Below are 13230 nucleotides of genomic sequence, written 5' to 3'. Positions count from 1 at the left end.
GAACTCAGAAATCCGCCTGCCTCTGCCTCCCGAGTGCTGGTATTAAAGGCGTGCACCACCACGCCCGGCTCATTAATATCTTCTATTGCTATAAGTTACAGGCCAAGCAAGTGAACCTGAGATGGGCAGAGAAGGTTTCCTTCCCTACACTATCTGAAAGTGTAACAGTATAAAGTATTAAGCATGCAGAACTGTCTTCCCACTGGAACAACTGACTATGTGGGCTAGCACCTGCTAGATCATTTTCTTGGCTAAATGTTGTGAACTGCCACACAAAGGAAGTGAAAGCAGACACAAGTGATGAAGCAACAGAGGAAAAAAAAAACATCTAGTTTGTACTATATCTCAGAAATGGGAGGGGAAATTTTCATCCAATTTCCTGCTAACATCTAAGAAAGTTCTTACCAAGCCACACTTAAATTTTAATAAAAATTAACCCAATGACCAAGAGTTAATTAGGTTATGTTAAGGGTTCACTAGGGGTTGGCAGAGGAGCTCAACAGAAACTGGAGGAGCCAAACAAGCAACACTGGAGAAGTCAATTAGCAAATTCCTAACATAGGCCGAATAGCAAGAAGCGTGTAAGAAAAGAACATGGGTATTTTCAAACATGGAAGAACTCAAAACTCAGCTCTCTTTTACCCTCCACAAAAAATCATGATTGAAGTACAGGAGGATAAGCTTTAGCAATTTTAAGGAGAAAAATAACAAAAAGAAGAAGAGGGGGGTGAGAAAATAGGAGACTCAAAAGACAAAATAGTGAAATCAAGTCACCGGATGGTGTGGATTCGAATAGCTGCACAGAAGAGGTGCAGACAGGACCTGAGGCCACTAAAAGAAACAGGCAAGGGTTGTTACCAGTCCTTTCTACCACAAACCCGCTGCAAAGTTTAGGGGTTTCATTTTTGTGCTTACAAAAAGGATCAAACATCCTCCTGCCGCTACTTCTCAAGTGGCTGCCAGATGTTCAAATATCTATTCTGTTTTAAAGGACCCTTCCTATGTATAGAGAAAGATGTTTTTCTGACATTCCTGGTGCACATGCAGTCACTGTGAAGAGCTGTTTGGGTATCACTCTTGCAACCTTAAAACTTTAGGTAGTTTTTGACCTAATGATTTCACCTTTAGGATTCACCCCATTGATATACCAAATATATGTTCTAAAAGCATGCCATGTGTTTTAGGTCTCTGCCACCATTGTTTGTTCGTTGTGACTGTAAATTACTGACTAAGCAGTTACTTGTCACTCAGGAAGTACTTTCAACACCAATATGCACAATGTAAGCCTTTGAGCCCCCAAAATATAAATTTCTTAAGTATCACCATTCCTTTTTGGGTTTCCTGGTTCTAAAAGATAGCTTATAACAGTTATTTTACCCCAAATAGTGACAAGGTTCCAACATGCAAAAGAATAAGACACATTAGATGTATCTCTGAACAGCTGAAACGGGGGTTTTGTGTGTGTGTGTGTGTGTGTGTGTGTGTGTGTGTGTGTGTGTAAGGACTGAAACAGCCAGCTAATGGAGAGCCAAGGCGAGAACCATTCTTTGTTCTCAATTTGGCCCCTTCTACTTCTCCACATTTACCTTCCCCTAGGGAGGGAGGTAGCACACAAGCACCCACTGGTTTACTCAATGTTAGCTATATTTTGTTGACATGGCAACAGAGATACACATAAAGGAAGGCACAAAAAGAGTTATTTGCTTATAAATGGTTCAAAATCTTCCCATTCAGGAGAAAAGACTTTAAATAAGCACACAAGAATTTGATAAAGACTAGATAGAGGAGAATTTTCTAGTACAAAGCTAAGAGAGGAACCAGGCACTGCTGTGTGCTGTTGTGCCTCTCACTTCCGTAGCTTGTTGCTGAGTGGTCCCAAATTACAGAACTGAGTAATGGTTTCAATTATGTTTCTGAAAGAGTTCACACCTTCAGATCTCAAACTAACAGGGCTATTTCAACATTCTGGCTTTTATAAACTAGTGCCAAGAGGAAGTTTCAGGGATCAAGAGTGAATACACCCAAGCTAAGAAATATGTCTTTAAAACATAACTAGAAACATAGTATGAAGGGGGCTATTTTAAGCTCCCCACCATACTGTTATAAAATGAATATCCTTTAAAAAAAACTTTAAGCACATACACATACACACACATATACATAGGCACACACACATAAACACACAGACATACTCATATAGATACATAGATATATATACACAGATACACACAAGCACAGACACCCATGCACAGAAACACATACACACAGATACAGAGACACACAGAGAGATACACAGGCATACACATAGCCCTCCTGAGATAGACATAGACATACATATACACACACACAGACACACAGACACACACACACGCACACAAACATGACACATGCAGAGAGGGTATAAGAAGAAAAGAGACACAGAGAAATTTAGCACTAAAAACAAAAACAAAGCCTTGAGTGCTAGCTCTTCCTTTTCTTTTGTTTTTTTGGAGACAGGGTCTCACTTTGTAATTCTAGCTGGCCTCAAAATTATACTGTAAACCAGGGCATCCTTGAACTCCCAGATATCTGCCTGCTTCTGTCCCCTAAATGCACAGGCACATGTGTAGGAAAAATACTCATACACATAAAAATAAGAAATTAAAAGAGCCCCATTATCTAAAAAAGTCTCAACTGCCATATATTAACCCGATTCTAAGTTTATATTATAAATAGTAATTGAACATACTAAGCCTTTTGTTTACCTATTCAGGATCAACTCAGGACTTTAGGTGTACTAATAACAAGTGAGCCATTTCCTCAGCCTCCAGTCTTGATTTTGAGTGAATCTAACTACATAGCTCAAAGGCTGGACTGGACTAGCTATACGGCACAAGCTGGTCTCAAAATCAAGATCCTTTTACCTCAGCCTCAAAAGTTCTGATTACAGATGAATACCACCATACACAGTCATAAATCTAAATATTTTTATTGCTATTCTTCTTGATGTGACCAGTTCTTATGTAGCCCAAACCAGCTTCTAATTTACTGTAACCAGGGATGACCTTCAACTTCTGACCCTCCTGCCTCCACCTCCCCAGTGCTGGGATTGTTTTATATGGTGCCAGAGATAGAACCCCCAGGGCTTTCTGTATACAAGGCAAGCATTTCTTGAGACAGGCTGGCTTCAAACTTGCTGTGTAACCAACGATGGCTGACCTATAATTTCTGATCCTCCTAAGCCCATCTCCCAAGTGCTATGTTATAGAAGTGCACAATCACACCAGGTCTTATGTGGTGCAGGGGTTTGAACAACACACTCTACCAACTAAGCTGTAGCCTTAGCACCTTTTTATCTTTGTGTGAGAAAAGCAGCCTGTGTAGCCCAGACTGGACTAGTGAGTCTCTTGCTTCCATGTTATAGCTTGCGTATGAAATGTCCCCAGCCGGCTCATGTATTGCAGGTATGGATGTCAGCTGATGAACTTTTGGAAAGTGACCAGATCTTCTCTTCCTCCTCCTTTTTTAGTTGACTGTAGGCCAAGCTCAGGCTTTCAAGTTAGCGCAGCCTTCTAAGCCATAAAAAGTGACCTGGTCAATTACTCTTCATTAAACTCAGAATACCATCGCATTGTTGAGAAATGGTAAAATGGGGGAGATTTAGCTGAAGGAGTGGTCAGTGGGAGGGCGGCCTCTGGAGCTGTGTCTTACTTGTGGTCCTAGTAGCTTTTCTGCTTCCTGTTCCCCATTCTCAGTGAACGGCTTTGCCACTGATCCAGAAACAGAGCCAATGGGCTGAAATCTCAGACAGGGAGCCAAAATAATTAATTCTTCACGTTAAATTGTCCTCTTTTGTATTGTGGTCACAGCTATGCAAGAGGAAGTAAAATAAAATAAAATGAATTGGCAAGACAAGTGTGTACCACCATACTTGGCTTATTTCTTTAAATTCCAAGAAGTAGAATTCTAAGAGAAAAGAAATAATATTCTATATTGCCAATGTGCGTACCAGAAAAGTACCAACTTATATTCTCATCATCATGAATAAAAACTGCTCATCTCTATATTCCTTTGTCTACATAGGATTTTATAGATTTTAGAAATATTCATGTCTTGAGAGGCTGGAGAGTTGGCTCTGTGGCTAAGAGCACTGGCTGCTCTTCTAGAGGACTTGGGTTCAATTCCCAGAACCCACGCTGGCTCCGGATTCAAGGGAACCTCTATAGGCACTGGGTATGCACACTGTGTGTGTGTGTGTATATATATATATATATATATATATATATATAGAGAGAGAGAGAGAGAGAGAGAGAGAGAGAGAGAGAGAGAGGCAAAACATTCATACCCATAAAACAAAATTTTAAAAACTTCAAAACTTTAAACAGGATTCTAACAAGTGCAAGAAGAAGGGGTTTCCCCGCTCTTGCTCATCTCCTATTTGGAGGTTAACTTTTATGATTCAGTTATGAAGTCTGGATTTTATACTATTACTAATGACTCCTTTCAACGTTTTCATGATCTTACTTTTAAAATATGTTATTCAATATGAAGAAAAAAGAAACACATGATAATTTTCCTGTCATATCTCAAACTACAGTAATTATGGCCAATGAGTGATACACATTTACTTAACGTGGAAAAGCTATCAAACACACACACACACACACACACACACACACACACAGAGAGAGAGAGAGAGAGAGAGAGAGAGAGAGAGAGAGAGTCCTCTACTCTGTTGTAAAAGTATACTAGAACATTGGTTCTCAACCTTCCTAACGCCGCAACTCTTTACTACAGTTCCTCCTGTGGTGGTGACCCTCAACCATAACATTATTTTCACTGCTACTTCATAACTATAATTCTGCTGTTATAAGTCATAATGTAAATATCCGTGTTTCCCAATACTCTTAGGTGATCCTGTGAAAGGGTTGTTTGGCCCCTGAGGAGACTGCAATCCACAGGTTGAGAACCACTGATCTAGAAAACCACACAAGACTGTATAAATCATGCCTTGGCAGGGGTAGTATTCCTTACCCACAATGCTTTCACAGGGCTAGTCTAAGAGCATCAGAAAACACAGACATTTACATTATGACTTATAACAACAGCAAAATCACACAGTTATGAAGTAGCAATTAAAACAATTTTATGGTTGGAGAATCACCACTAAGTGAGAAAGTGGGTCACAGCACTAGGAACATTGAGAACCACTGCTCTACAGGATTCCAAAGAACAGGCAAGCTCTGCTTGGGGACTCTGTGTGAGCCTATCCGGAATTTTTCTCAACTGAACCTTGTGGGAACATCTCCAATCCACTCTCACCTCTGTAAGAGATAAGACAATCTCACAGGCAAGTGGTTTACATCACATTCTGAAAACTCACACTGCTACTTCTGGCTTCTTTCACCCTTATTGTTCTGTTTTGGTTTGGTTTGGTTTGGTTTTTTTGGTTTTTCGAGACAGGGTTTCTCTGTATAGTCCTGGCTGTCCTGGAACTCACTTTGTAGACCAGGCTGGCCTCAAACTCAGAAATCTGCCTGCCTCTGCCTCCCGAGTGCTGGGATTAAAGGCCTGTGCCACCACGCCCGGCTGACCCTTATTGTTCTTAGATGCTAAACCAATTCATCTTGCAACACAGTCTGTCTTGACACTTGACACTTAGAGGATCCACACTGATAGGGGTACATAATTTGGTACAATGAGAAAAGACTCAGATGCTTGTTCAAATGGGACCCGACACCATGTTCTTAATGCCTGACTGTCTTTAGAGCTGCAACATAGCTCCTTATAAACAAGGTAGTTAGAAATCATGGCGTCTAGAAATGAAAAAAAAAAAAAATCAAGAGTTGTTTTTGTCATTTTGTTTGGTTTTGTTTTGCTTTGTAAAAGTATATTGTGGGTTTCCTTGGTTTTAAATACAAGGATATTTGCCTGAACTTATCTTTGAATTAATAATCACAATTTTCATTGCTGTATCTTATTTATTTATTATTATTTTATGTGTATGAATGTTTTGCCTGCATGTAAGTATACCACATGTATGCAGTACCCTTGGAGGCCAGAAGAGGATGTCAGATCCCCCTGGAACTAGAGTTACAGGGGTTGTAATCTGTAGAGACCTGGGAGGTGAGAGACTCTCGGGACTCAAAAGGAAGGGCCTTACTTGAAGAATCCACCTCCAGTAGAAAAACAGGGCATAAGTGGAGGGATGGGGTTGACATCCCACAGTCAAAAACTCTGACCCGGAATTGTTGCTGTCTTAAAGAACTGCAGGGACAAAAATGGAGAAGAGACTGAGGGAAAGGAGGTCCAATGACCCACCCAACTTGAGATCCATCTCGAGGGGAGGCTCCAAAGCCTGACACTATTACTGATGCTATGGTATGCTTACAGACAGGAACCTAGCATGGCTGCCCTCCAAGAGGCCCAGCAAGCAACTGACTGAGACAGGCAGATTCTTACACTCAGTGGACAGAAGTCAGGAACCCCTGTGGTTGAATTAGGGAAAGGATGGAAGAAGTTGAGGAGGAGGGCAACTCTAGAGGAAGACCAGTGGTCTTAGCTAATCTGGACTCCCGCGATCTCTCAGACACTGAGCCACCAACCAGGCAACATACACCAGCTGGTCTGAGGCCACAACACTTATATAGCAGAGGACTGCCAGGTCTGGACTCGCAGAGAGAGAGAGAGACTTGAGGCCCCAGGGAATAGGGAAGTCTGGCAGGGTGGGGTGAGATGGGATAGGGTAAGGTGGGGACATCCTCTAGGAAAAAGGGGAGGAGAAATGGGATAAGGAACTGTCAGAGGGTGGACTGGGAGGGGGATAGCAACTGAACTGTAAAAAAAAAGATTAAAGATAACTTAAAACAAACAAGCAAACAAAAAAATTGTGCTTGGAACTAGATCTGAGACCTTTGTGAGGGGCCAATGCTCTTAGTCACTGAGCCATCTCTCCACTCCTTTGTCCCATCCTCAATTGAGAAATAACAGAGATAACAGGCCAGCAATCAAGGCAATAGCACCTCTGTCTGTCATGTAAAACACCCTGGAAAATGTTATCAGCTCAAGGTTTCTTCATCACTATTAACAAGGAACAACTTCACCTAAATATACATGCTAGGTCACCTCAATAAAGGCAATAATCATTTAAATAGAACCCATTTCCTTTCTTTAAAAGTTTATATTTGGCCTATTCCTACTACTATTACAAATTTCTTTATGAAATTCATTAAAGTTCTTTAACTACTGAAACACACTCAAAGGCATAGCGCCTGTAATGACCTACCTTACCAGTGGTTTTATTTCAGACCCTCAAGAACCATGTGCTTTGTTGTATATGATGTTCAATATAATATTTATAAATATTAAACTGAACGGTTATAGTTTACTTTCTAGTAAAACTCTGTTCATGAGACCAAAATATTTCTCAACCATTTCTGCGGAGAAAGCAGTTCATCTAACAGGAAGCCTTACAGCGTTCACACTGTAAAGTGTCCAAAGAGGCAAGGCAGCAGGATTATCAACAACAATGACATGGAGCACTTCTTTTGGAGAAAGATTCATTTACCTGCCCTGAGTTTCATCTTCTTGTAAAGTTCTATAAGCCAGATACGGTGGTGCACACCTTTAACCCCAGCAGTTGGGAGGCTGAGGCAGGGGCATCTCTACAAGTTCAAGAACAGAATGATCTACCATAGTGAGTTCTAGGCCAGCCACATCTGCATAGTGAGACCCTGTATCAACAACAACAAAAAAGTCTTGGCTAAATACTGTTTCTCCTGCACTGATGTTAACATTCCAGATATTTGAGAGTGTCCTCTCCTGCATCTTAAGAACAGCAGGAGTTCAGTCAACACTGTGTACTTCAATTTCTAACCTCCCCTTCCTTCTGCACTGCAGCTGCTCTTAGAGCCGTCACCTTCTGCCTCTATCATGCAGACACAGTGCTAAATGTAATATTCCCAGTGGGCTCCTGCTGGCTCCCTAACCTGTGACACAATTGTTCTTTGTTAGCTGCTCAGAATAGTACTAGCTTTTCTTGGACTGCCAGATCACATTTCAAGCTCAAACCAAGTTTACCTACCATTACTGTCTCGCCCTCTGGGGTTTCACTTATCTATTTATTTTTCTCCTGTCAGATCTCTTGTATCTCCTCTTCAAACTCTGAAACAAAGACAGAATTATGTTCCAATGCTAATTTTCCAGACAGACTACTATTCTGCATGTCTTAGGCTGCAAGAACTTAAATAGCTTGCTGATACCTTTCATTGGTGACAGGTGTTTCCCCCTCTTATTAGACTGCTACCTAAGATATTTCCTTACTAAAACTTCCTTCAAACTTATCTCCTTCTTCCATAACTATACCACAATAGACAATATTAACCTTCACAGTTCCTTTAGTTTAATAAACTTATTAAATACCCTCAGATGACTCACAATTTTATCTGAAAGACTTTTTTGATTTATTACATTTTATTTAGAGTGTGCATGTTTATGGGAGGGGCATGTGGAGATTACAAAACAACCTGTAGGACTCAGTTCTCTCCTTGCAGCTTGTGAATCCCAGGGATAGAACTTGGCTCACTGGTGTTGGTGGCAATGTACCTTTATGCATGGAACCAACTTACTGGCCAGAGACATAAATATGTATTTACAACATGGTGTAATAATGAATAGAAAATATACCACAGTAGGGAATGGGAGTGACTCTCAAAATGGATAGAAACTGATGGAATCCAGAAGAGGAAGAATGTTGCAATAAATCTCCAGAGGACATTTCAAGTCAGGGAGAGATTCCAGAGTAAAGGCAAAGAATGTTGACCAGTACACTTGGGGACATGTGACATAATGCCATCGAAGCACAAGGGCAAGGCCAGGAGACATGGCAGGATCTTAATGCTGGAGATTGGGAAAGATTCAAAAATGTCTTGAATCCCAAGGTAATGTGTAAATGAGGGTGTGTCAAAGGACAGGATTAAAGGAAGAGATGTAAATTAAACATAGAGAAGGGTCTGAGAGGAACAAAGGCGAAGGGAGATGCTGGCCAGGTAAGCCACATGGTCAGGAAGAGTGCTGCCAATTAAACTGACATCCCAATTTCAGAGATATTAAAATTGCAAAAACACAAACATTCCTTAAAATGAATTATGTTGCTTTAACTCTGATGACAACTGATCTTTCTTTCAGTGTGTGAAAGGCAAAAGACAACTTCCATGCACCAGTTTTCTTTCCACTGTGGGTTCTGAGGGTCACATTCAAGACAAACACCCGTATACTCACAAAGCCATCTTCCTGACCCCAGTCAGTGACTCTTTAGCTGCTTCATTAGTTTTTATGGATGGGTATTTTGGCTGCACGTTTGTCTGTGCACCGTGAATGCCTGGTGCCCTTAGTGAGAAGAGGATTCTGAATTTCCTTGGAAATGGAGTTATGAAATGCTTCCAACTGCCATGTGGGTGCTGGGAATCAAACTGGGTCATCTCAGAGAACAGCCAGTGCTCCTAACTTCTGAGCCATCTCTCCAGACTCTGGATTTTTTTTCTTATAATATTTATTTTTTTTATAACTTGAAAACTAAGTTTCTGTGTATGTATCTGTGGAGGAAGGGGAAAAGGACAAGAGAGGAAAGATGATGGTATAGGTTTGATCTTCTTTTTTCTTTTTTTTTAATAGCTGAAAAATACAAAAGAATACTGTATCTGGCACAAGGTAGTTATGGCAAACCCAAATATCAGATTCCATAAATAAAGGTATTTTTAAAATAGAGTTACACTTAGAATTTGTGTATTATACCTATGGCTACATTTGTATGACACTAGTTGAAACAGCTACGATGAAAACCACATAGTCTAAAATGTAAAATAATTTTGCTAACCCGTGACCAAAGTCAGTTTGGTCCGTTTAATTTTGAGAAGATCTTATATGACTCTGGCTATCTTTAAACTCACTGTGGCCGGGCGTGGTGGCGCACGCCTTTAATCCCAGCACTCGGGAGGCAGAGGCAGGCGGATTTCTGAGTTCGAGGCCAGCCTGGTCTACAAAGTGAGTTCCAGGACAGCCAGGACTATACAGAGAAACCCTGTCTCGAAAAAACAAAAAAACAAAAAACAAAAAAACCTAAACTCACTGTGTAGCTGAATGCAAGCTTCTATTTCCTGCCTCTACCTCTGGAGTGCTAGAATTACAGGTTCATGCCATCATGCCTGGCTAGTCCCTTGCTCTTCAAACTGTGTTATTTGGTAATGATAATAATGGCAATCCTTTCTAAGAAAGCATAAGAAATTAGACCAACAGCACATTGGGAAATGATGCCCTTAGTCAAATAGAAGTGATAACCTTTAAGTCATTTAATATATAAATTAGACTTACTTAACAAATACTAAACACAAACGAGGCACTTAACAGAGTTCAGCTTTTTGGTTTATTTCTTCAAGCCCTTTGCACTGCTCTCTCTGCAATTATTGGTCTACAACTTCTAGGAAAAGCGACATAAAGGTATGATACTTAATCACAGAGAGCCTGGCTGAACAACTGTCAAGCACTGAAGGGAAAAAGTGGGGAAAGCATGTACCCGAATAAAACAGCACGTCGTCTGTGACCAGTAGATGGAGACAGCTCCTAACCAAACCAGAGTGGTGGAATCAGCTAGACTAGTAGAAATGTAACCTGTACTATGATCCTTTTCTTGAAATATTTAGTTAAATAATAGAACAAAATGGTTTCTTCCTTCTACTACTTCACAAAAACATTAAAAAGAAAATACCTTAGATTTCCTAAATCAGAACTCACCAAGAGACAATAAGGGTGTTTTATTGGTAAACTCTCTCCATTCCCTTTAGAAAGAGAGTGAGAAAAAGTGAGAAAAGGTTTTTTTCTTCTCTTGCCATTAGGAATGGATTCTAACCATATTCTTTCAATGAGATTAACATCTTTCCTATCAAATCAAAACTAAAGGCTGTCTTCTTATCTCTATTTAATTATGTATTGGAAATGACCAAATACTAAACATCTTCCTTATTTTTCTCATCTTTTAAAAAAAGTAAAGGCATGCCACACCTGTAGCACAAGGCCAGAATTAGAGGCCAGCCTAGAAAACAGAGGAAGATCCCATCCCAAAAATAAACTAAATACATTAAAAGGGGGGGAGGGATAGGAGGGAGAAAGAAAAGGAAGGAGAAAGGGAAGAAAGAAAAGAGGAAGGGTGGAGGTTTAATTCATTGTAAATGATAAGAATGGGATCCTTTCTGAGATTCTTGTTGTTGTCATTGTTTTTAGGGTTTTTGTTTGCTTGTCTGTTTCTTTTTTGGGGTGGGAGGGAGGACAAGGTTTCACTATGCCAATCTGGCTGTCCTGGAACTCTCTCTATAGACTAGGCTGGCCTTGAACTCACAGAGATTGGCCTGTCTCTACCTCCTAAGTGTTGAGATTACAGGCATGCAACACCACTTCTAACTTAACTTCTGAGCCCACTCGGCTGAGAGCTCCCCAGCAGTTTCTAGCATAGTCGTAAGTGGAAGCCAAGGCAAGAGCACTCTCAACCTCCTTCCTCAACATCCCTCCTCTCCCCCCCCCCCCCCCCCCCCCCCCCCACTGCTGTCACACCAGCACCTCATGGTCCAGAGCAGCGCACTAGCTTCCAAAGCACCACACTGGGCCTTCTGTTTTGAGGGCTTACCTACTCCAACTTTTTTCTGTCCCTCTAATTTTAGTAGCACACACAACTCAGGTGGGTTTTAAGATCAAGTATAGTAAGTGCGAAGGATTCACAGGCAGCTCTCGACACCATCACGACCAACGGTACACATACACATATAAAGTATAACTGGAAAACAACCAACTGCACTCCGGCAGCCCCTCTCCTAGCAGCTGCTATCATCCTAGCTTTACACGCTCGCTGGCCCTTGCCTTGTACATCCCCAACCACCTCACCTACAGTCAGGCTTTGTGAGGAGGATGCAACAGGCACTATAGGTGAGAAAGATGGGAAACATCTTTGGTTGGGTTGGTTTTTTGAGACAGGGTTTCTCTGTATACCCCTGACTGTCCTGGAACTCACTCTGTAGACCAGGCTGGCCTCAAACTCAGAAATCCTCCTGCCTCTGCCTCAGAAGTGCTGGGATTAAAGGCATGCACCACCACGCCCAGCTCTGAACATTCCTTTAAATCACTTAGTAATACAATGCCTGGAACTTTTTCAGTGAAATTGAGGTGTAAGACTGTTTTCCTTTCCATGGTAATAAGTCCCAGACATTTTTTTTTTCTTTTTTGATCAATTGAACAAGCTATTCTAGAGAGCCAAAATATTTAAATCCAGTGAAAGCCAACATACAGTCGAGAGTAATTTTATCTGTCTTTCCATGTTCTAACTTTATGAGACATAATCTGAGGGGGAAAGTCTGTGACTGGTGGTATAACAATGGTGCTAAGGCCATGGTTGCTCACAAAGATTAAACCTCCAACTAAAGAGCATGCAGGGGCTAGACCTAGGTACTATACATGTATAGCAGTTGTGCAGCTTGGTCTTCATGTGGGTCCCCTAACAACTGGAGAGGGGTGGGGGTGGGGGGGTAGAGGGAGGGCTATCTGACTCTGTTGCTTGCCTTTGGATCCCCTTCTCCTAGCTGAGATACCTTGTCTGGCCTCAATGGGAGAGGATGCACCTAGTCCTGGGGCAACTTGATGTGCCAGGGTGAGTTGGTACCCATGGGGGGCTTCCCCTTCTTGGAGGAGAAGAGAAGGAAGTAATGAGGAGGAGTATGTGAGGGTGGGACTAGAAAAAGAGGACATGGGCTGATTGAGATGTAAAGTGAATTTTAAAAATGGTGCTAAGGAATATGGTGATTTCTCATTGCTTCCCTGACACAGCCTCTCTTCTCTACTCATTACAGCCTTCATTTTTCTAAGTACAGTGATAAAATTCTATTTATTTATTTTTGTTTTATTTACCCTTTTTGGAAAGAAGGCCCATTGCCTAACATGGCCTTGACCTTGAGATTCTCTTGCCTTGGCTTTCTGTGGCTGCATACAATGCAAACCACTAAAAAGGGTCTTAAGTAACTATTTTAGGATAATCAGACCTTTTTCCTTGGTGCTTCTGATGTTTTGTTGTTGGTGCTATTGTTTATGTATGTTTGTGTGTGTGCGTGTGTTTGTATGGTGCCTTAAGTGTGAGGGGGCACCTACCCCAACATGAGCAGGATGTCAAATATTTTCCCCATCATCCTAGACCCTACTGCCTTGACATAGGGTCTC

At 41.2% G+C, this 13230-nt stretch overlaps 1 protein-coding gene across 4 annotated transcripts in view; it reads right to left on the bottom strand.

The window, feature by feature from the left end:
- The window catches only part of Ahcyl2 (adenosylhomocysteinase like 2), a 148771-nt gene that overhangs the window by 87278 nt on the left and 48263 nt on the right, over positions 1–13230 (bottom strand). The window contains exon 1 of one of the 4 annotated variants that reach the window (XM_029478366.1): positions 8063–8080. The exons of the other annotated variants lie outside the window; for them this stretch is intronic. Within the exon in view, the coding sequence (XP_029334226.1) occupies positions 8063–8065 (3 nt within the window). The 5' untranslated portion in view covers positions 8066–8080. Of the gene's footprint in view, positions 1–8062; positions 8081–13230 lie in introns of those variants that run through there. 4 annotated transcript variants of the gene reach the window in all.

This window comes from Mus caroli, chromosome 6 (assembly GCF_900094665.2).
Source record: "Mus caroli chromosome 6, CAROLI_EIJ_v1.1, whole genome shotgun sequence".
Taxonomy (NCBI): Eukaryota; Metazoa; Chordata; class Mammalia; order Rodentia; family Muridae; genus Mus; species Mus caroli.
This window is presented reverse-complemented; position numbering and strand designations above follow the sequence as displayed.